The sequence below is a fragment of the Dromiciops gliroides genome, chromosome 1 (assembly GCF_019393635.1).
Source record: "Dromiciops gliroides isolate mDroGli1 chromosome 1, mDroGli1.pri, whole genome shotgun sequence".
NCBI lineage: Eukaryota > Metazoa > Chordata > Mammalia > Microbiotheria > Microbiotheriidae > Dromiciops > Dromiciops gliroides.
Genome location: NC_057861.1, coordinates 142,999,932 through 143,023,117, shown reverse-complemented (window position 1 = coordinate 143,023,117; position 23,186 = coordinate 142,999,932). Strand labels below are relative to the sequence as shown.

Below are 23,186 nucleotides of genomic sequence, written 5' to 3'. Positions count from 1 at the left end.
AAGTTTGGCATAAGGGGTCTGCTGTACTAGGGTGGGAGCAGAGCTCAAGCCCGCAGTGGTACCAACACAGATCTAGCCCTAGGCAGGCCATGCCAGAGAAATTTACTCCTGGCGCCTCTGAATTAGCTGCAGTACCAGTGTCTTCTGGAACTAATCTCACGGTCTGGTAAGAGGACTGAGTGGTTGGCTGGGGGGAGAATACGGGGTTCTCTGCTGGAGCTGAGGTGGAATTCTGTTGTTCTACCCCAGTGGAGAACCAGGAAGAAATCTTGAGTGGCAGTGGCCCGGGTGGGGGAGGGGCACAAGCTCGACAGAGCTATTAACCCAGCAAAACAAAATTTTGTTTCCTGGTTGGATAGCAAGTAGGTTTGGGGTTATTTACAGACCAGAGGACAGACCAAGCAAGTACAGAACCTGCCCCTCCTTAAAATCATACCACCTTAGACCCCCTGAACCTTGGGACAGTGCAGCCTGAAAGCAGTGCCCCACTTTAAAAAAGAGTTAAAAGTCAAGAAATAGGTGGGCAAGATGAGCAGACAGAAAGATGCAGAACATAGTGTCTTTAATGACAAGGAAGATCAAAGTGCATCCTTGGAAGAGAATAGCAATGTCAGGACTCCTACATCCAAAGCTTCCAAGAAAAATATGAATTGGTCTCAGGTAATAGAGGCACTCAAAAAGGACTTTGAGGATAAAGTAAGCAAGGTAGAGGAAAAAATGAGAGTGATACGAAAGTCATGAGAAAAAAGTTAACAGCTTGAAAAGCTAAATGGAAAGGCTTTCTGAAGAAAACAATTGCCTAAGAATTAGGATTGAACAAATGGAGGCTAGTGAAGTTAGGAGAAACCAAGGCACAACAAAGCAAATCCAAATGAATAAAAATAATAGTGGGCAATGTGAAATATTTTCTTGGAAAAACAGCTGACTGGAAAATAGATTCAGGAGAGATAATTTGAAAAAAAATTGGACTACCTGAAAACCACAATCAAAAAAAGAGCCTAGGGGGCAGCTAGGTGGCACAGTGGATAAAGCACAGGCCCCTGGATTCAGGAGGACTTGAGTTCAAATCCAGATTCAGACATTTGACACTAGCTGTGTGACCCTGGGCAGCTCACTTAACCCTCATTGCCCTGCCCCCCCCCAAAAAAAAATTATAGAAGAAAAAAGAGCCTAGACATCATCTTCTAAGAAATTATTAGGGAAAATTGCCCTGATATTCTAGAAGCAGAAGGTAAAATAGAAATTGAAAGAATTATCACCTCCTAAAAGAGATCGCAAAATGAAAACTTACAGGAATATTATAGCCAAATTCCAGAGCTCCCAGGTCAAGGAGAAAATACTGCAAGCAGTCAGAAAGAAACAATTCAAATACTGTGGAACCACAGTCAGGATATCACAAGATCCAGCAGTTTCTACATTAAAGGATTGGAGGGCATGGGATATGATATTCCAGAGGGCAAAGGAATTGGAATTACAATGTAATGGAATGTTATTGTACATTAAGAAACAATAAACAGGCAGATTTCAGGAAAAAAAAAAACTAGAAAGATTTGTACAAACTGATGCAAAGTGAAATGAGCAGAACCAGGAAAACATTGTATACCATATCAGCACCATTGTGTGATGACCAATTTTTAATGACTCAGTTCTCCTCAGCAACACAATGATCCTAAGACAAGCACAAAGGACTTACAAAGGAAAATGCTATCCACAGTTGAATAAAAAAAAAACTGATAGACTGAATGTTGATTGAAGCATACTTTTTCCCCTTTATTCTTTTTCATGTTGTTTTTTTCCTTTTGACCCATTTCTTCTTTCAGAACTGTCATTAATATGGGAATATGTTTTACATGACATTACATGTATAACCTATATCAAATTACGTATCATTTTAGGAAAAGGAGAGGGGAAAGGAGGGAGAAAAATTTAGATCTCAAAATCTTGGAAAAAGTAATGCTAAAAATTGTCTTAACATGCAATTGGGGGGAAAAATAAAACACATTTATGAAGTTTGTAATAATATTTTCTAAACCAAAAAGTTATCATTAAAGGTAAAATCTAATTACAACAAACTCCAAGGGATGTACAAATTGTTTTACAGTCATGGAATTTTGTTAAAATGAATACATTATTAAAATCTCATTCTCAGTCTGTAGAGTCCAGAAATAAAACAAACTGATGCCAAGATTCTCTAGAATAAGGGAAATTCTCTATAGTAAATGTAATCCCACTTAAATTCCTAGATCTTTATATGTGTGGTTTAGGTACAGAGTTTTAACAGTTTTTATTTGAATTGTTAAGAAAGTGAGAGGTGGAGACAGCTATAGGGGTTGTCATTCTATGGTAGGACCAAAAAAAAAAGTGTAAAGTGTTTAGATTCAACTCAATTTTCTTCTCCATGACTACAATACACTTAGCCAACACATTTCTTACATTATAAAGTCCAATTCTAATGGCTTACTGCAGTACAGAGGTGATGTTAGGTTCCTAAAGATTAAATACCAATGGAATATAATCTCTGCCAATTCAATACAGCTCAATAGGCAATTATCATGTGCCTTCAATGTATAAGGCAATGGGAACATGAGGGGAAAAAATCCTTTCCCTGAAGATTGAGGAACCAACATGTACAAAAGGCATTTAGGCACACAGAAAAGGCAAATAGAAAATTTAGGAGGAGTAAAACACTAACAACTAGCAGCTTCTAGGAAGGCTTCATAGAAAAAGGGTACCTGAAGGAAGAACGAGATCCTAAGAGGTGGATATGAAGACAGATTATATTCTGAGCACTGGAAAAGCTTTGGAAAAGGCATGTAGGCAGGAGAGAAAGTATAATTTTTGGAGAAAAACTAGTGGTCCATTTGGTTGGAACATAGAGCTTATGAAAAAGAGTTGTATGAAATAAAATTTGGTAGGAACCAAACTGGAAAGGCTTGGAGTACAGGCCTCGCAACAGACTGAATTTCTATCATTCAAGGACCAAAAGTTTGGCCACTAAATGAATAATATTTTTGGCAACAACAATTCATGAAGACTCTCTAGTAGGGAATAAAAAAGTTATTATCTCCATCATACAGATAATCTACTGAGAAAACATTATTCAGTACTTTGAAATAACTAAAGACCGATACATAGTGTGAAACCAGAAATCTACTGTAGAGAGGATGAAAAAGATTTTTTTTCCCCCTGGGGGATACCTCCCAAAATATGGAGATCATTTTATCTTAGCAAATTTTGTGTATCAAAGGAATTTAATCTGTTATATAACCCGTTTTTGTCTGAAGATATAATCTGGTTCTATGTGCTCTAAATGACTACCTTCAGAGCCTCATTTCCTGGTGTGTAAAAAAGGGAAATGGAATATAGGGCCTCTAAAGCCACTTCCACCTCTAAATGAAAACCTTTAAGTGCTATATAAATGTGACTATTATTTCTTCTTCTTCTTCTTCCGTCTTCCCCTTCCTCCTTCTTCCTCCTTCTTCCTCCTTCTTCCTCCTCTTCCTCCTCATCCTCCTCATCCTCCTCTTCCTCCTCTTCCTCCTCTTCCTCCTCATCCTCCTCTTCCTCCTCATCCTCCTCTTCCTCCTCATCCTCCTCTTCCTCCTCATCCTCCTCTTCCTCCTCATCCTCCTCATCCTCCTCTTCCTCCTCATCCTCCTCATCCTCCTCTTCCTCCTCTTCCTCCTCTTCCTCCTCTTCCTCCTCATCCTCCTCTTCCTCCTCATCCTCCTCTTCCTCCTCATCCTCCTCTTCCTCCTCATCCTCCTCTTCCTCCTCATCCTCCTCTTCCTCCTCTTCCTCCTCTTCCTCCTCTTCCTCCTCTTCCTCCTCTTCCTCCTCTTCCTCCTCATCCTCCTCTTCCTCCTCATCCTCCTCTTCCTCCTCATCCTCCTCTTCCTCCTCATCCTCCTCTTCCTCCTCATCCTCCTCTTCCTCCTCATCCTCCTCTTCCTCCTCATCCTCCTCTTCCTCCTCATCCTCCTCTTCCTCCTCATCCTCCTCTTCCTCCTCATCCTCCTCTTCCTCATCATCCTCCTCTTCCTCATCATCCTCCTCTTCCTCATCATCCTCCTCTTCCTCATCATCCTCCTCTTCCTCATCATCCTCCTCTTCCTCATCATCCTCCTCTTCCTCATCATCCTCCTCTTCCTCATCATCCTCCTCTTCCTCATCATCCTCCTCTTCCTCATCATCCTCCTCTTCCTCATCATCCTCCTCTTCCTCATCATCCTCCTCTTCCTCATCATCCTCCTCTTCCTCATCATCCTCTTCTTCCTCATCATCCTCTTCTTCCTCATCATCCTCTTCTTCCTCATCATCCTCTTCTTCCTCATCATCATCACAGTTTCAATGAGGTAAACCTGGGTTCCATCTTGCTTCTAACACTAGGTATGCAACTCTGACCCAGCCCCTCAAACCTTTTGTGCCCTATAACTTATGTACAAAGTCACAGAAGGGTTGCATCTGTATTGGCTGAGGAGGTTCACACATTCAAATTCCTCACACTCATGAAATTACAGACACTTCACCTATGAGGTATGAAAAGCGACATTAGAAACTCCCTCAGGGAAAAATAAACATGAAGCACATGAGCAAATGTGGAAGAACACCTATGAGGTGATGCTGAGTGAAATCAGCAGTGCTGGAACTGCATATACCCTGGAAGGGAAGGGGAGCAAAGTAAAGTTGGAAGAATATTATGTAGTCCTGGAAGGGAAAACTAAACACTATTTTATTCGTTGTTTATTATTTTGTTTGGTTCTTCCTTGTTAAATGTCAAGATGCAGGAGTAAGATTTTGTCCCTTGTGTATATTTAATTGACTTACTATTTTACTTGACAGTTATTGAATTTAAAATTTTTAGAAAAGCATTATAACCAGTGTAGTGTAGTGGATAGAAAGCTGGCCTTGAACCAAGGTTCAAGTTTGCCTGTGACACATGCAGACTGTGTGGTCTGATTTAGTCTCTTAGTGCTTTAGACAACTCTACAGTTGTTGTAGAAGTGTCAACCTACATCAGCAGAGGGAATTTCCTCATTTAGGAGTTCTCTCTACTAGTGAATAGAAACCTAGGCCCCATACTTCTCCTCCTCTTCCTCTAAGACTCGAACTCTCCTAAAATCTGAGTCAGGAGTTTTCAAAGCTTTTTTTTTGCTCACAACACATTATTTTTAAATTTTATTTTAAAAAATGTTATTGCTAAGATATTTTGTTGTTACTGTTATTGTTCAGTTGTTTCAGTTATGTCAAACTCTTCAGGTCCCCATTTGGGTCTTTGGGTTTTGTTTTGTTTTTGGAGAAAATATGAGAATGATTTGCCATTTCCTTCTCCAGCTGATTTTTTAAATGAGGAAACTGAGGCAAACAGGGTTAAGTGACTTTGCCAGAGTCATACAGCTAGTATCTGAGGACAAATTTGAATTTAGGTCTTCCTGACTCTAGGCCTGGCACTCTATCTGCTGTGCCACCTAGCTGCCCTTTAGTTTTTTACATCACTAGAATTTCTGCCAGGGCCCCTCTTCCTCCCTCCCAGAAAGCTATTCCATATAACAAATACTATTTTTAAAAGAAATAACCAAAACATATATATATATAAGAAAATAAATGCAATGTTGTACACCCGTGGATCTCCCAGTTCTCTACAAAGAAGCTGACAAGGATATCTTTTCTTAAATCTTTCTTTGAGATCATGCTTGTTCTTTGTCATTTTGTAACATTTCTGTTTGGTTGTTTTTTGGTGTTGTTTTTTTTTTTTTTAAGTGAGGCAATGGTGGTTAAGTGACTTGCTCAGGGTCACACAGCTAGTAAGTGTCAAGTGTCTGAGGCTGGATTTGAACTCAGGTACTCCTGAATCCAGGGCCGGTGCTTTAACCATTGCGCCATCTAGCTGACCCCATTTTTTGGTGGTTCTATGCACATTATAGCATATCTATTGTTATCCTGGCTCTGCTTACTTCATTCTCCACATTTACCATATTCATTTTTTTTACAGCACACTAATATTCAATTATGTTCATGTACTACAATCCCAATAGCCATTTCCCAACAGTGGGCATTTATTATTTCAAATTCTCTGTTACCACAAAAGTGCTGGTGAATAAGACGACTTCTTAATTCTTATCAATGACATCTTCGGATCCTAAACCTAGTAGTGGAATCTCTGAGTTAAGGGTATGGACATTTTGGCTGCTTTGTTTACATAGTTCCAGACTGCTTTCCAAGGTTCCTGTCCTGACTCACAGCCCCATCAACAATGTACTAGTCTGTCTATCATCTCACAACTCCTCTAACCAACTATTTCTGTCTCTTCTCATCTTTGCCAACACTGTTACAATCTGTACCAGAAGGAAATGAAGCACAATGAATATTTAAGTTGATTACAAGGGTTCCTGGGCTGTCATTGCTCCAGATCTATTGTCTGGGCATTGTGATTCTTCCATCTCTCCTTCCCTGCTCCTCACTGTCTCCTATCTTTACCTTCCTGCAACTCCTAGCTTGGGTTGATAACTTTGACCTTTCCCCAGGCCAAGCCTAAAAGAGCAAAGAGCAAACTGAAGCTTGGGCCAAGAGTATGGGAGTTTCAAGTCACACCTGTCTAAACACATAGAGTACCGTGACATGCCCTTTAAGAACTGTAGGATATTTTTGATTACTAGGGCTAATTTTGGGGGACTAATCTGACTGGGGTGACTAATCTGGAGACTTTTGACTAAACTGGCTATCTGACTGCTATTAATTTAATGTGGGCAGTTTATAAAGTTCCACCACACTGCTCCACTCCCAAAATTGATAAGCAAAAGATTAAGAAGCCTCTTAACCAAATAATCCAAGCAGAGTTTATTTATGAGATACCATTTAAAATTAAGAATACAGGGAAATAAATGCACAACCTGACTGCTTTCCCAGGAACTTTTCAATACAATATTCAATACAATAAGGGCCTTAGCTGCCTCTTGCCTCAGGGCACTCAGGTCCTTTATTCTACTCTGAGCCCCTTTCACTTTGTAAATCCCCCTGCTTCTAACTTTCCTCTCCTTACTGCCACCGCTGAACCCCTGTGTTTCTCGCTCACTGACCTTCTGTCGGTCTGCTCCGTCAGTCTGCCCTTCGGCCTCTCTTTTCTCTGCTCCTAGTCCTTCTCATCTTCTCCTGCGTCCTTGTAGCCCCCTGTCTGTCTTCTTCAACCTTTGTAATCTCGTCAGCAGCCCCTTGACCTCTTCTCTATCTTGTCCCCCTGTCTCCTTGTCCCACCCAGTCCTCCTCTCTGACTCTCTATCTAACTCCCAGGTCTCTATATATTTTCCTTTTCTCCACTCAAATCTTGGGGCTTTTTGCACCCACACACCAAACTAATCCGCCAGCCAGGGCTGCGGCTGGGGCTGTGGGGTGCGCTCGAGCATCATGTGCCTCAGCACAGGCTATGCCAGAGCCCAGAATCTCTCAGATACCTCTGCTCAGGGCGGAGGGAGCTGAGGGCTTTTTCCCCCAGCTGTCTGACCTGGCATCTTGTATAGCCCACAGGGCTCTTGGCTCAGCTGAAGCAGAGGGGGAGGGGCACCAGCCCCTCCCACACAGAAGAGACCCTGAGGGCCTAAGGCTTTCTAATCTCAGCCCAAAGGTAGGGTTGGCCCCAAATCAAAATAAATTTCCACAGAACAAAACCAATGTAAATGTTACAATCTATTTGCTACATCAAATTTAAAAGATAAGCCATTTGAGGGCATGTACTATGAGGCTGATAGGCATATTATGAGGTATCTGTGTTAGGTGTAAGACAGTAAAAATGAGTCTCCAAAGGACCTACCTGATGATGAAAATTACCACCCATTGTTTAGATGTCCAACTTTAATGGAGCAGCTCCTATTCTGCATTTCGACACCTAAAGTAGTATACCCTCTCCATTCATAGTCCCTAACCTAGAAACTATGAATCAATCTAATCTTTCCTGAGGATAATCAATCTCATTTAATATGCTTACCTTACTGATGATGTTACCCAATGGAAAGGGAGACTGTGAAATCAAAGAAAATATCCTGGAAAGAATATCGCCTCCACTTCAATCATTTCCAATGCCATGCCAATCTTCTGCACCAGTCTTTGCTTTACGCTCCCCTGAACAAGTACTACTTGTCACCTTTACAGTGAATTACTCTGCATAATAACCCTTCAAATGTATTTCATAGAACAAGAGACATAAAAGATGTGGTAAATGTGTATATATAATACATATAATTCCAAATAAAAGCTGTAAAACCCATTAAAATTGTGTGAGTTTGTTGAAGCAAGTTCCACTGCCCTTGATTAGAACCTATATGCATCTAAGTTATGATAGATGGAATTATGTCAAGTGAATTTTCTTTTATATGGGCTTCATCATATTAAAGATATTCTTCATATCAAAAAGGATAGTTAATTCTAAAAATAATTCAGTGAAAAGCTAACTCTACAAATGAACAAACAACTAACAGTGTCCATAAATAACTGCATCAACCTAATGTTTTAAGTCTAAAAGTTTAGCCCTAGCATTGTAAAGCAACAAGAAATAAATGGGGATTCTGTGTTACAGAAATATAGCTCTGACACAAAGAACTGCAGTTCAGAAACCATATAGTAATTTTTCTTCCATCATTAGGCTTCTCAAATCAGTTTACTGACCAAAGAAGAAAATTTTCATAGGCATGTAAGTCAGTATGTATCTTTCCATTTTAAGGACCTGGTATAGAATAGAACTAATGTAGTCTCTTCAAAAAGTCATATGAATAATAGCAAGAAGAATAAAGTTTTGGGAATACCACAAAAAGAAATTAGAAATAATAGCAAATATTTGCCAATCTTTCTTTTTTCCCTTAATCTTGTAGTCCCTTGTAGTCTTGTCCCCTCTCTCATTCAACATCCCATTTTCTAAAAATCACTCTTATATTCTATAAAATTGTTGACAATTTGTCGTTCTGAATATTTTCTCTTCCCAAGATTCAGAGACATCATACCTGCATGGTTCTTTTCCTACCTATCTAACCAGACTTCCTCTGTCTCCTCACTATTATGTTCGTCATTATCTCTCCTATCAACCTTAATAATGCAGATGGTTCCTAAAGGTTTAATCCTTGACTCTCTTTTCTTCCATCATATACACTCAAGTAAATACAAATCTATTACTCAATGTGTAAAACTCTCTTCACTGGCAATCTCATCCACTCCCACAATTTCAATTTCTGAAGTACTTAATCAATATTTGCTTCCTTCCTTCTTTCCTGTCTTCCTTCCTTATAACTCAGTATGTCCACCCATTGGAGCACCACCCAAAATTGAGATGTCTCAACCAAGAATATAATCCTTCCCAACCTTCCCTTCCTATCCCCATTCCACCCAAAGAAAACTCATTCTCTTTCCTGGTCCACTATTTTTATTGACACCACCATTCACTCAGTCTTCTATATCTGAACTTTGATGTGTATCTCTTCTTTACCTTTTAATATCTTTGTAATATCTAAGTTTGACATATCTATAAACAGCATTACTATTCTCCCAGTCATCCTGGCTTAGAACCTTGACTATCTTCCTTCTCCATTACTCCATATGTCCTATTAGTTACCAAATTGTGTTGACAGTACCTCTTAATGAACCTCTCATGTCCAATTCCTTGACTTTTATAATAACCTCCAAAAGGGTTTTTCTGCCTCCAAAACTGATTTGGATCAATGACCCCATTATTCAATTTATTGCCATCTCAAATTCATTTTATACTTCAATGTCAAAGAAAACTGCCTAATGTAGTGCCATTATCAGGTCCCTCTACCACTCCAGTATATTCAGTGATTCCAAATTTCCTAAGACATAAAGGTTAAATTCCTGACTCTGACATTCAAGGCTTACCACAATCTGGTTCCAACCTAGACTTAACCTGTTTCGTTCTCTCTCCTCTGTTTCTCTTTGGTCCCAGAGGGAAAAAGTAGCAGCAACCAGTGGAAATTGCAAATAAGCAAATTTGGGCTAGATATAAGGAAGAGCTTCCTAATAATAAAAGTTGTCCACAGGAAGAATGTGCTGTCCCAGCTTGAAAAGGCTTCCCCCAGCACTGGAGGTCTTTAAGCAAAGACTGAACTATCATCTGTTGTATTATAGAGAGAATTTGGGCGGGGGGGGGGATAAATGAATGAGTTGGACTTATGAGGTCCCTTCAAAATTGGAGATTCTGTGATTGAGAAACCATACAGAATTACTGCTCCATACATCCACTTTTCTCATAATACATAATAATAATAATACATATTTTAGGGTTATCTACATAGTTAGAATGACCTATATATGCATCAAGAGTATCCTTGATGAAAGTATGAAAAAGGAATAAATTATTTTCTATAGCTGACCACATCTTCAAAATTACAGAATTGATAAAAGTTAGAGAATATTGTTTGTTGACCACAAAAAAGCATTTGATATAGTAGAGCAACACACAACCTTTTTTCCCCACACAGTAACTCTGATTATTATGTTAAGATTGGACAAGAGTCCTTGATACATAATACCGCAGAGAAAATGGCTTATTAACAAGTGAGGCATAAAATGTAATCTGGCTGAAACTGTTTATCAGTGTCAAGCAGGATACTTTACAAAGAGTCTGAATGGAAAAGTTCCTATAGAATATCCATTATGACACACGCAATAAAGAGTCATCTAATCTTTGGATACTTTCAAAAAGGGAGGAAACTGCTACTTCCTCTCAAGGCAATTTATTTTCCACTTCGAATAATTTTAACTGTTAGAAAGTTTATCTTTAAACTGGGCTTAAATGTACCTCTTTGCAACTTCTATGCTGTGGACTTCATCCTCAGGGGTCCAAGTAGAACAAATCTAATCCATCTTTGAAATGAAAAGATTTTTTGAATCCTTTACAACTGCTGTCATATCCCTGATGAGTGGTTTCTTCTTTAAATTAAATATCCCCAATTTCTTCAAACTATCTTTGTATGACATACTCAAATCCCTTCACCATGCTGGTAGCTCTTCTCTGAGTAAAATCCAGTTTATCAAAATCCTTCTTAAATACAGTGCCCAGAATTGAACATGTTACTCCAAATGTAATTTAATCAGGATAGAGTACAGCATGGCTGGACGTCCTTATTTCTGGGATCTATATGGCTCTTAAAACAGTCTAATAGCACAATAGTTTTTGAGTAGTCACATTATATTGCTGAATCCTAGTGAATTTGCAGCCTATTAAAAAAACCTCATCTTTTTCAGGTAAACTTCTCTCTAACCATTAGATAGAAGTACTCTAAAGAATACTGCTCCATGGGAAGCTCAAGAGCAAGTGGTATCTAGAAGGCACAGTGTGGTAAACAAAAATGATATAGACCAAAATAGAACAAATTCCTGTAGGCAGCACAGTGGATAGTGTGTCAGGCTTAAAGTCAGGAAGATTCGAGTTCAAATCCAGCCTTAGATACTTACTACCTGTGTGACTTTGGGAAAGTCACTTAATCCTGCCTGCCTCAGTTTCCTCATCTATAAAATGAGCTGGAGAAGGAAATGGCAAACAACTCAAGTATCTCTACCAAGAAAACACCCAATGGGGTCACAAAGAGTCAGACAACTGAAGTAACTCAGCAACAACACAGCTAAAAGGGATGGGTAAGTAATTCATGAAACTAAAATATGGAAGAGATGGTAAGCACTCCAGACAAAAGTAAAGGCCACTAATAATCCAGCTCACTGATACAGTCCAAATTGCTGAGAGTTATGTTATAAAGTCATATTTCTACCCCTGAGAACAGAGCTATCTTCATGTATTAGAGTCATTAGCAACTATTATATTTGGTATAATCTATAATACTATGGCTATGGAGTAGTGCTAAATTTCAATACTGAGAGTGATTATGATAGAGAATGAGATTTCTTATTTCAACACTCAATCATCAGTTTATATAATAGCAACATAAGTATATGTACATAAAGTGTTGTTGTTTTTAAATTGAAACTAATATAAAATGTGTTAAGTAACAATCTGGATACAGGTAGCAATTGCTTTAGCAACTCCAGAAATACTGTGCTTAGAAAATTCTAGTAAACTGAATCATATTTTGAACAGGAAGGGTCCCTGCTTAGTAAAATCAACATTTATAAAAATTTTTTTAAAAATGAAAAATTACAAACCGAATTTTCTTCTTCCTCTTCCAGTTCCCGTTGCTGTTCTTCATGTCTTTTGGCCTTTATTTCCATAGCTTCTGTGATCAGGTCTCTTAAAATTGATACTGGTTTGGCATTCTTGATAAAAGGATGCTAGGAAGGTAAAATTGTATAGCATAAATACAACAGATTTCTCTTAATTCTATTTAACAGATGTTAAAAAAAAGCTGTGGGAAAAAAAACAAGCTGTGAATGTCAAGCAGGATGATATGCCTCAACTGTAAACATTTTTTTGGTATTCTTTGTAGAAAAAAAAAAACATAGGTTAACAGAACAGATAATCTTTCAGTTGCTCTGGAAATAAAGATTTTGCTTTTGTGTTTTGTATATTTTTTTTAAAAACCATCAAAATATAGGAAAATTCAGCCATGTAACTAACAATTGCATTATACGTAAGGGTATAATTGTCCAAAGGAAGAGGGCATTAGGTAGTAAATAAAACAGACTAGTGATTGTATGACATATAAAAATAAACCTATTCTGATATTCAGTTACAGTATTTAATTAATCTTAACAAGCTGACAGCACAAATTAGCAGTCAAAAGAAGAGCAACCATTTTTGTTGCCTCTTTCAGCAGATTTATATTTTAATATGTCTTGAGTAATTTAATAATCTCCAACGGTGAAATGTGAAACAGTCAAAAAAGAAACAACTATTTCTTATAGCAAACAAACACTGTCCTCATTTCTAAACTATGTAAAACAATTTTATTTCTTTTCATTGCACATATAAACAGGATATGTGTTGTATGTGTACCTTACCATGCTAAGACCCTCTAAACTGTATGTATAGTAATTAAGGCATGAGTATCTCCAATCCCTCTGAAAAGCAGTAAAAGTCTATCAGGAGAGAACATACAGTTCTAATAGTGGTATGGAAAGCAATAGTGCTTTGGGAGAAGGGGAAGTGAAGAATCTAGCTTTGAAATTTTATTTCTATACTTTCATATGAAGAAACACTGCTTAAAGAATTAACTACAATATTAAAATCCTCTCAAAGATGAAAACATTTTCAAAGGGTATAGAAAAGAATATAAATACTAGAATGAGGTTTTATAAAAAAGGTGAACATTATCAAACAAAAAAATGCTACAGGTAAAAATATTCCTGTCCCACAAGTGTATCGATGTTAATTATGAAGTTTCATATTAGCCCCTTATAACACAAATTCAGATCTGTGATATCATAGATCAAATTTTGTCATGTGAAACAATTACATATCATAAAAGTCTTCAAAAAGCAAGGGCTAGCTTTCATGGAGGAAGAAGTGTTAACAAAGGAAGCAAGAAGAAGAATCACAAGAAAGCAAGTGTCAGGGAAGTCAATGAGAAGGACATGTTCATCAGCGCATTCTCATGACAGATGAGGACTGAGAAAAAGTCACTGGTAATGCCTTTTCAGATATTTCTCCCAGGCCAATAAGAAAGGAGCCTAATAGCCTCTTTTCCACAAACAAATCAGACTTTATTAATGGGAATAAAATATACAGCAAAGGTGAAATTAATAAAGTCAAAGATAAGGGAATAGGGAAAAAGGAAAATGGATAATCCTCCTAACTCTAACCAAAACCTACATAATCCCCAATCTCGCTTCCAGCTCAGCTAATTCAAAAGAGCCAGGCTTGTTTATTAACTCACCACCTGGGGTCTGTAGCTTCAGTGGGAAACAGTTATGCAGCCAGGGCCCACAGGACAAACTGCCAAGAAAAATCTCTCTCTTAGCTCCCGCCAGCTCTCACCCTACAGGAAAGGGACTGAGACCAGAAAGAGACTGAGCTCCCCTCAGGGAGCATTTACTCTCCCTCCCCCAAAAGGGGAGGTCCTTCAAACTGCCTGTGGAGAGTGGTTTCTCCTGCTGACATCAGCAGCATATGTCACTCAGGACAGGACAGGTGTGGCCCATCCCAATCAGTCTGCCAAATTCCATTATTTTACCACATTCAGTGACAATGATGAAATGTTAAAAGAAAAAATCAACAGGTGTTTTGTAGAATCACCATGTAAGATTTAGAGAAACACATCAACAGTATATGTATAAGTCAAAGGGGTGTGGATGGGCTGAAATCTGCAGTGGAATAAGGATCCACAGAACTATGATTAGAAATCTAAGTATTGAAGGAAGTACCTTAAAACAACAAACAAAATGGTCTACAAATGATGTTACCAAGTATCTAAAAGCTAGATATACTTCCTACCCCTTAATTATGTGTATGTGTATCAATTATGTACAGGCATAGCAGCCTAAAGGGCCAACAGCAGTCTCAATGATCACAAATATTTTGGGTGATTAAGATATTAACATTATTATTTAAAATAAAATTTGGCCAGAATCCCTTGCCACCCTGCTCTACTAGCAATTATATCTTGCTATAAAAATCCCAACTCTGGATTACTCCCACCATCCACTGTCTTTCTTCATATTCATATATTAGTATGCCGCTGAACAGAGTTTGAAAAAAAATCACAAAAACATGTGGAGTGGGCCCACTAGAAATTTAGGTTATGCAGTATCAGTTCAGCCCTTGCTATAATAAGGCAAACAGTCTTTTTCTCCCTAATTGGCTAGCTATTACACTCTCCACAGAGGCTGTTCCAAACCTCATGTCTCTGCAACTTTCTCACAACACCACCCCACTCCTCACCTACTCAGTTGAGGAGGGAGGGAGGAAGGAAGGAAGGAAGGAAGGAAGACAGACCACTTGGTGAGAACTCTTTTTCCCTGACTCATCTCACCTCATCTAGCCATCTTCCTCCACCCTCCTCATTGACTTAGTCTCTGATTATGTGGCCCTTCTCCTTGCCAAGGGCAAACCCTTCCACATGCACCCTCAATTTCATCTCCTCCAGACTTTTCCAACAAATTCTCTCAACTATCTCCCCCTCTCTTATCTTCCACTGCACCCTATCTACTGGTTCATTCCTTACTGGCAACAAAGGTGCTCAAATCTCACCCGTAATTAAAAAAAAAAAAAACCTCTCACTTGATCTACCATTCCTACCAGCTATTGTACTATCTGTACAATCTGCTGTGCTTGGAATAGAGTTAGAACGGCTCATCTTCCTGAGTTCAAATCTGGCTTCAGCGACTTACAAGCTGTGTGACCCTGGGCAAGTCATTTAACCCTGTTTGCCTCAGTTCCCTCATCAATAAAATGAGCTGGAGAAGGAAATAAGCCATTCCAGAATCTCTGCTAAGAAAATCCCAAATGAAGTCACAAATAATCAGACATGAGGGAAAACAACTGAACAACAACAAACAACAATGTATTCTCTCTGTCTTTGTGGCTAAACTTGAGAAAACTTTCTATGTTCAGGGCCTCCACTTCTTCTACATCCTCTGCAATATGGCTTCCTACTTCATCATTTAATGGGAATGGTTCTTTCCATTCTCTCCAATCTCCACATTCAAAAGTAAATGACCTGTTAAATGCCAAATCTTAGGATCTTTTCTCAAGTTTGATCCTTCATGATCTTTCTGTAGCATTTGACAATCTTGATCACCTTTTCCTGGACACTGTTCTCTTCTATGTTTTCATGATACTATTCTCTCCTTATTTTCTGCCAATCTGTATGACCACTCATCCTCTATTACCTGCTTTTCATCCATGTCACATCCACTAATTGTGAATGCCACACTGCTCTCCCCTGTGAGAAAATAATTATTAATAACAAATTTCTGGGAGACCTGCAGATCACTCCCCAACACAAACTTCAGAAAGGTCAATTCTTAGCAGTTTTAATCTTGTTCAGGGCCAATCCCAGGTGTACAATAGGAATGGTGATAGACTCTTGTCTAGCTTACTGAACTGATAAGATTATACCACACCTAGATTATGGACTTTGCCTAGAGCAACTTATGGGGTAGTCTTTTGGATACTTCCCCCTATGTCATCTGTAGAGATCATTTTGATAGGACCACCCTCAAGTCATGTCAACCAATGGAATTGAATCATGCTAGCCAATTAATTTTGATCAATGTATAGTGACCTGCCTCTATCAAAACAGGATAAAAGCTGAGACCATGAGGTTGGCACCATCTTAAGCTCATGCTCTTGGGTGGGAATGCTATCACTTGGTGGGTGCTCTCCTCTTAGGACAGAGTAGGTTTGTAGGCCATGGGCTCTCTCTCTGAGAGACATGGCACTGGGGCTTTTCTGCTTGTGTTAACTGTTACACGGTCAATTCTTTACTGATATTCAATATTAATTAATAAATACTTACTGCCAAAATGGGTGCAATAGACATTATTACATAGCCACTAATATATAAACAGCAAATAATTTAGAAAACCCAGCCTAGCAACAATAATTTAGAAAACACATCCCCAAGACTCTGACCTAGGCCCTCTTCTCTTTCTGGTCTACATTATCTCATTGATTCATCAGCTCCCATAGATTAAACTGTTCTCTATATGTATATAATCCATAGATATACAAAAACTGTGCTAGAAGATTCTTGTTGAGGTACAGATTGGACTAGAGAGCCTCTGGTATCCCTGAATGGAGATATGATACTTTAAATGGGGTGGTCTGTAGACTATTTCCCCAAAATGTCATGAGGCAAATGAAGTGTTATAGTGGGGTACAGTCAGCACCCACATTGTTTAGGACTTACAGCCTCATAACTATGATTTAGGTTTGTGAAATACCGAATTTCCCTAAATTTGGCTCATTTATCCATCCTGCTCTTACACTAGAAGGTCTAAGTTCCCAGAGTCAGACTACCACCACATGTTTACAATGAAACTTTCTCAGGACCCTAGGGGTAACCCTGAGAGGAAACATTTTTTCCCTAATCACTACTCTAGCTCTTGAGCCCCCATTGAATATGTTTTCTATTTAAACAACCAGTCATTCACAATAATGCACTTTTTAACCTTAGATGTAACTATTTACTTAAAAAGGAAAAAATAATATTATGGATGCTAAAACATTAAAATAAATATATAAATAATAAAATACATCATAATTCATATAGAAATCCATATCACTCTTCCACCAATGCACTCAATAGCTATGGGTACACAATTATAGTAACCTGGAAGGGAAACACATGAGAGAGTTTGAAACTCCCAACTCTAGCCTGCGAACTTCAATGTCACTGGTGCATTCAAGTACCTCTGTATTAGACAAAATTGTGTCTCTGCTCATTGCCTGACTGTTGATTCTCACAACTCTTCAGCTTGGGAAATCCTCTCCTCTACTAAAGGCACAGTCTTTAAAAGCTCTTTCAATTAACCACTCTTCTGGGATTCCTGAAGAATACTAACCTCTAGGCTCCTAGGCTAATCAGCCTCTGGTCTTCCCCCTTATGGAATTTAAAAATCTAAATGTGGGTTCTAATCTGTCCCCCCCCCATTTTGGGGGGAAAACTAGCTAAAATCACTGATAAATTCACCAAGAGTTTAGGCTTTTAAGGGTTTATTAAATGATATAAGATAATAAAGAAAAAGATTGAGAACAGATTTCTTATAGCATGGAAATCCTAGCCTTCCTAACCTCCCATGTGATGTCCTGCCACCAAGCTGATGTCCTGAACCCAAAGAGGAAGAACCCCCTCCGCCAGTGTACGCTTCCTATTTCGTGTTCTCCTCCCAGAAATGGGAGGCTCCTCAAGCTGACTGGCTGGTAGCTTTGATAGACAGTACCCACGAACAAACGTCACTTCCTGACGCCAAAGAACTGACCACATGGCTTGCCCTCGGAAGCCTTCTCCTCATGGCAGAGCTTTCCTACAGTAATTCTCCAGCAGGTGGCGTCACTCCAATCATTCCACCCTCAAGCTATCAGCAACTTTATTCTAGCATTTTTACATTAGCCCTAAAAATTCTCTCAACATTGGGCCCTGCAGAACAGAAGCCCAGAAAGGGATAGTCCCACTGTGCCTTTAAAGCCTCCAAGCTTTTTGAAGTTTACAAAATCATCCTTATTGTTGTCATTGTTGTTTGTCCTTCATTCTCATAGAGGACTATGACACTGGGGTGATATCATGACTTTCAGTGAATTTGATTTAAGTGAGGGCCCCAAGGCTGTGTAAGTCACTAGCCTCACTCTCTCCTCCAGAGCTATCTGGGTCCAGGGGCAAGATATACATCAGGATGACTGGAGATGGCCCTAGATGTTTGAGGCAATTGCAGTCAAGTGACTTGCCCAAGGTCACACAGCTAGTAAGTGTCTGAGGCCAGAATTGAACTCAGTAAGATGAGTCTTCTTGACTTCTGGGCCAGCATTCTATCCACTGAGCCACCTATTATATGCCCTATTATAAACTACTATTTGTAATTTGAAAATGAACCACCAGCCATGCTGTACCTCTCCAGGGTACCCTCCTGACTCACCTGATTTTCTCTACAATGTCAGAGAAACCCCTTCACCCTGGAAGCTCACTCTACCTATAGACTTCACACACTGGAAGTATTTTCTATTTCCTTAACTGTTTCTTCCCAAACCCTCCCATTTTAAGGAGGAACGTGAGGACATCCTTAACACTCTGCATTTTCTCTACAATGTCATATGCCTTCACCCTCAAGTCAGGTAGCTTTCTCATCCTCCTCCCTTTTCAGCTTCCTTGTATTTGTTATCTTCCTCCAATAAAAAGTAAGTTCTTTGAGGGAAGATATGGTTTTTCTGTTTGTATTTGTATTCCTAGCACTTAGGACAGTGCCTCTAACATAGTAAGAACTTAATAAAAATGCTTATTGACTCAACATGATTGAAAAGAATGTTTAGAAAATGTTAGCTCTTAATACAAATAACAGTTCCATTTAAGCCAAACAAGTGCCATTTTCATCAAAGTGGCTATCTCATACCCACACAGATCTGACCAGACAGTTAATCATTTACTGCTATCCAATCAGAATGGAACTTACATCCATACAGTTCCTCTCAGTAGGATACCAAAACAGCTGCACAGCCCTTCTGCTTTTTCTTCTCTCAAGCTAGAGGAGGCAGTGGAGAGAAATGTACCTTATGAAAAGTTTCACCTTTCTCCAATTTTGGTAAGCACTAATTGGCAACAGCAGTCACTGGAGATCTTGGCCAATAACATGAGGTCTCTCTCCAACTAATTAGGAATTCCTCAGTTGAAACCTCTTCTCAGCTCACTCTACTACAGTTTGAATGAAGCAGCATTTTCAGCTGCTGCTATGTCTTCATTGCCTGCTACTTCTGTGATGCTTTTTGCCCTTCTTGATGGCTTAAATGGGCACCTGACTCTTTGTGACTCATCTTTCACCTAAAAAATCACTTTTCCCCAAATTTCTCCCATCATATTGACAGTCCTTTTTCTATCATATCCCAGTCTCGAAATACTTATATGATTTCTAATTGTTTATGTTATCATCTGTACACATAAATCAGTTCTGTGCAAATTAGTTGGCACACTATCAGGCTTTTGAGTTCTTAAGTTCTCAATATGATAGACACTCTTTGGTATCCTTAAAATTGTGTTTCTTCACACTCACTTTTCTCTAATATTTAATAAGTAATTGATTTCTCTACTTATAGTATTAAAATGTCCTCACAAAAGCAGGGCATCACTCCACATTGTTAACAAAAATATCCAAATCCTCAAATCTATACCACAATCTCTTCGCAAAAACTGTCTAAAATCCCATCCAAAAGCAGTTTACTTATATGAATAATTCAGCAATATTAGAATGGCAGAGAGTATTTAAGGTAGTACTTTATGAAACACTAAAAGCATCAGACCCTGTAATCAAGGCAAGGTTTAGAAGCAAGTGAAGACAGTTGGGAAGATGGATTGGGAGGATAAAGGTAGATGAAGACAAAGAGTAGATGGTGTGTGAAGGAAAGGTAAAAGAATGAGACTGGCTAGAAAGTGGAATTTCAAAGCTTTGGTTCATATAGGTGGCTTAACTCTGAGAAACATTGAAATCTAATTTTTCTATAAAGGTGCATACCTGAAATTGGGCATATATGAGTGTCAATGGAGTTTAAAGAATTGTGCAGTTAAGTTGCTAAGAGGATTTTCAACACTGAGGTCTCAATATACAGACAGGAGGTGGGATGAAGCAGGAAGACCATGAGTCATTTTAGTGTTACATGATGCTCTTTCTTGTCATCTTATAGCTGATGAAAATTATCTTTTGTGCTTAGTCTATTTTCCAAATAGCAAAGGCCAGAAAATATTTTTTTAATCAGTTCCATGAACTTGATGAAGTTTTGCTGACAGATTTGCTAACTGCTATAGATCAGGTCAATCTACTGAAATAAATTCTAGTAGACCTTATTTTATAAAATGTGAAAAGGTTGTACAAAAATTGAATTTTCATAAACCAAGTTTAAATACACTGAAGAAATCTGTTGTTTAAAAGGAAACCTAAAAGAATGTCTTTTATAAAGAAAATCATTCTTAATTTAAGTGTTTTGTAAGTTATAACAATTATAAACGAGCATTTATTAAATGCCTACCATGTGTCCGCCACTGTATTAGGAGCTAAGTTCACAAATACAAAAGGCAATTTCAGCCCTCAAAGAGCTTACCTTCTATAGGTATAATGGGGTAAGGGATGGAAAGTAGGGGTAAAGACTGGGGGAATAAGAAAAAAATCTCATAAAGGATGTGACATTTCAGCTAACACTTGAAGGGAGTCTGGGGTTTCAAAAGATAAAGTTTAGGAGGAAGCACATTCCAGGCATGGAGGTCAAGTGATGGAACACCATATACAAGGAACAATCATGGCAGGAATGAGTGAAGAGAAATAATAAGACTGGGAAGATAGTCTGGGATCAGATTATGAAGAGTTTTAAATGTCAAAAGAGTTCTTTATCATAAAGGTTACATCTCTTAAAGCAAAGGATTTCTGTTTTGTAGATGTAAATATTTCTGAATATTAAGAAAAAAAGTTCCTACCTAATTATCTAGCAAACCAAAAACAGGAAACCAAAGGCCAACATATTATTCCAATAGTTAATGCTGATTAAGAAAATATTCTCAAATGCAAAGTGTAAATATTAATATCAGCATATATCTTAATAATAAAACTTTTTTTAAAAATTCAAATTAAATAAGCATTATATTAGTTTGGGGCTTACAGGAAAAACAATCTGCAGATTCCTAACCTATTTTTGCCAGGAAACACTTAACTGGCAACACATACATTTATCAATACTATCTCTCCACCCCTAATATAACGCACGAGCTGCAATCAATGAATCTGTCCACATTTTTGGCTTAATCCCAGTCAGATGCTCTTATATAAATACAGTCTAAATCAAGTTAAGTTTTATTAGCCTGAAAATGTCAAGGTGGAAACTAGGTACTTACTTAAAGCCTTACTTGATTCCTTGAATTTTTAGTGATATCTCTACCCTCTGAAATTTTCCTAAAGCACTTTGTCTACTCTCCTTTGACCCCTTTACTCCCTCCTTTGTATTATGCTTACATGCCCCCTTCTTATTGCATATGTTGCCCAAGTGGTTTCTTGACATTGACACTCCCCTTTTTAGTATCAAGTTCTTCTGGTTATGTTCCTTGATTTGCATCACAATGTCCAAAGAAACAAAACTGCAGATACCTCATTGGACAATGGAGGGGTACGCTGTAGACATAAGTAGGCTGAAACATATCCGTGGTAATATATGCAAGAAGTATCATAAAAGATATTTATTATCCAGGAAATGTATACTAAGAAAAAAGACAGTCTGGTCAAGTAACATGAGCAGGTGATAACCAGCCTGAGTGCAACCCTAGGTAAGACACCCTTGGTGATAATGACATTGATAACAGGAAGACCATTGAAAAGAGTTACTATCTCTGTTGTTACTTCTAACAAAAAATCTTGTTTTATGACTGTAATGCATTAATTGGAGACACACGAAGGAGAATCTTTAAGAATGTATTCTGCTCTACCAAACCAAATATATTTTTAAAAAATTATCAGCAAATAGTAATCACAATGTTCTATTTTCTGCACCTTTCAGGGAGGTACATTACCATAAAGATGTGGTCTGCTGCAGATAATCATTTGTACTTATCTGCCAATTCCTTTCATGTTTTCAGCAAAGCTAACTTTGATATGTATCATATTCATTCTCATAAAGACTTTATAGATAGCTTTATGCTGTTCTTTTCAGCCACCCTTATATGCTGTGTCCAGAAGTTGAAAATCACAGTTCACCCAAAGTATGGATACCGTGAACTGAACGGGTGAGAGGGGAAAGACTTTCTTTGCTCTCCCTTCTTTTACCCTGCCTCTGAGAAATGGGACTGTCAGTCACTCATGCCTAAAATGTACTCCTTTCTTACTGGTGTCTTAGAATCCTTAACTATTTTTAAGGCTCAGTTCAAGGGCCACTTGCTGTAGGAGAACTATCCTGATCCTCCAATTTCTTGTCCCTTCCTTTCTTCCACCCTGGAAATGATTTATCCTGCATTTGCTTATAGCTGTTTCCATGCCCTCTGCCAAAAGGAGATTAGCTCCCTGAATACAGAGACTGTTTTATCTTAGTGCCCAGCAGTGTCTGGCATGTAGCAGACAATAAAATACATGCCCACTGAATGAATAAAATGCCGTATTTGGAGGCAAGAAGACCGACTCAAATCATACTTCTGACCCTTGTTAGCTGTGTGACCCTGGACAAGTCATTTATTTATAGGAAGACAGATCTTAAGCTGGAAAGTATCTCAGAGACCATTGAGTCCAATCCTTCATCTGACAAATGAGCAAAGTGAGTGAAGCCAGGGAGTTCAGATGACAGACCTGAGGCCATGGAGATCTGCACACCCTTTGAGCCTCTACCCTCACTTGTAAAATGGGGAAAATCAGACTTTTAACTACCTACCATACAGGCCTATTAGGAGGTTCCAAAGAGATAATGAGTGCAAATCAGTTTGAAAACTTGAAATTACAATATAAATGTTGGTTATTATCATGATATTTCTGACATGTTTATAAGCTCAAATTTCCATACTTAAATGAACATTTAACTGAGAGAACTGAGTATTTGTACAATAATCTTGTGAGCTGTGTGACCCTGG

General features: G+C 38.4%; 1 protein-coding gene across 1 annotated transcript in view; it reads right to left on the bottom strand.

Annotated features, from left to right (window-relative positions):
* Positions 1-23,186, bottom strand: part of STK3 (serine/threonine kinase 3) — a 465,914-nt gene that overhangs the window by 168,677 nt on the left and 274,051 nt on the right. The window contains exon 8 of the mRNA XM_043968349.1: positions 12,154-12,279. Within this exon, the coding sequence (XP_043824284.1) occupies positions 12,154-12,279 (126 nt within the window). The remainder of the gene's footprint in view (positions 1-12,153; positions 12,280-23,186) is intronic.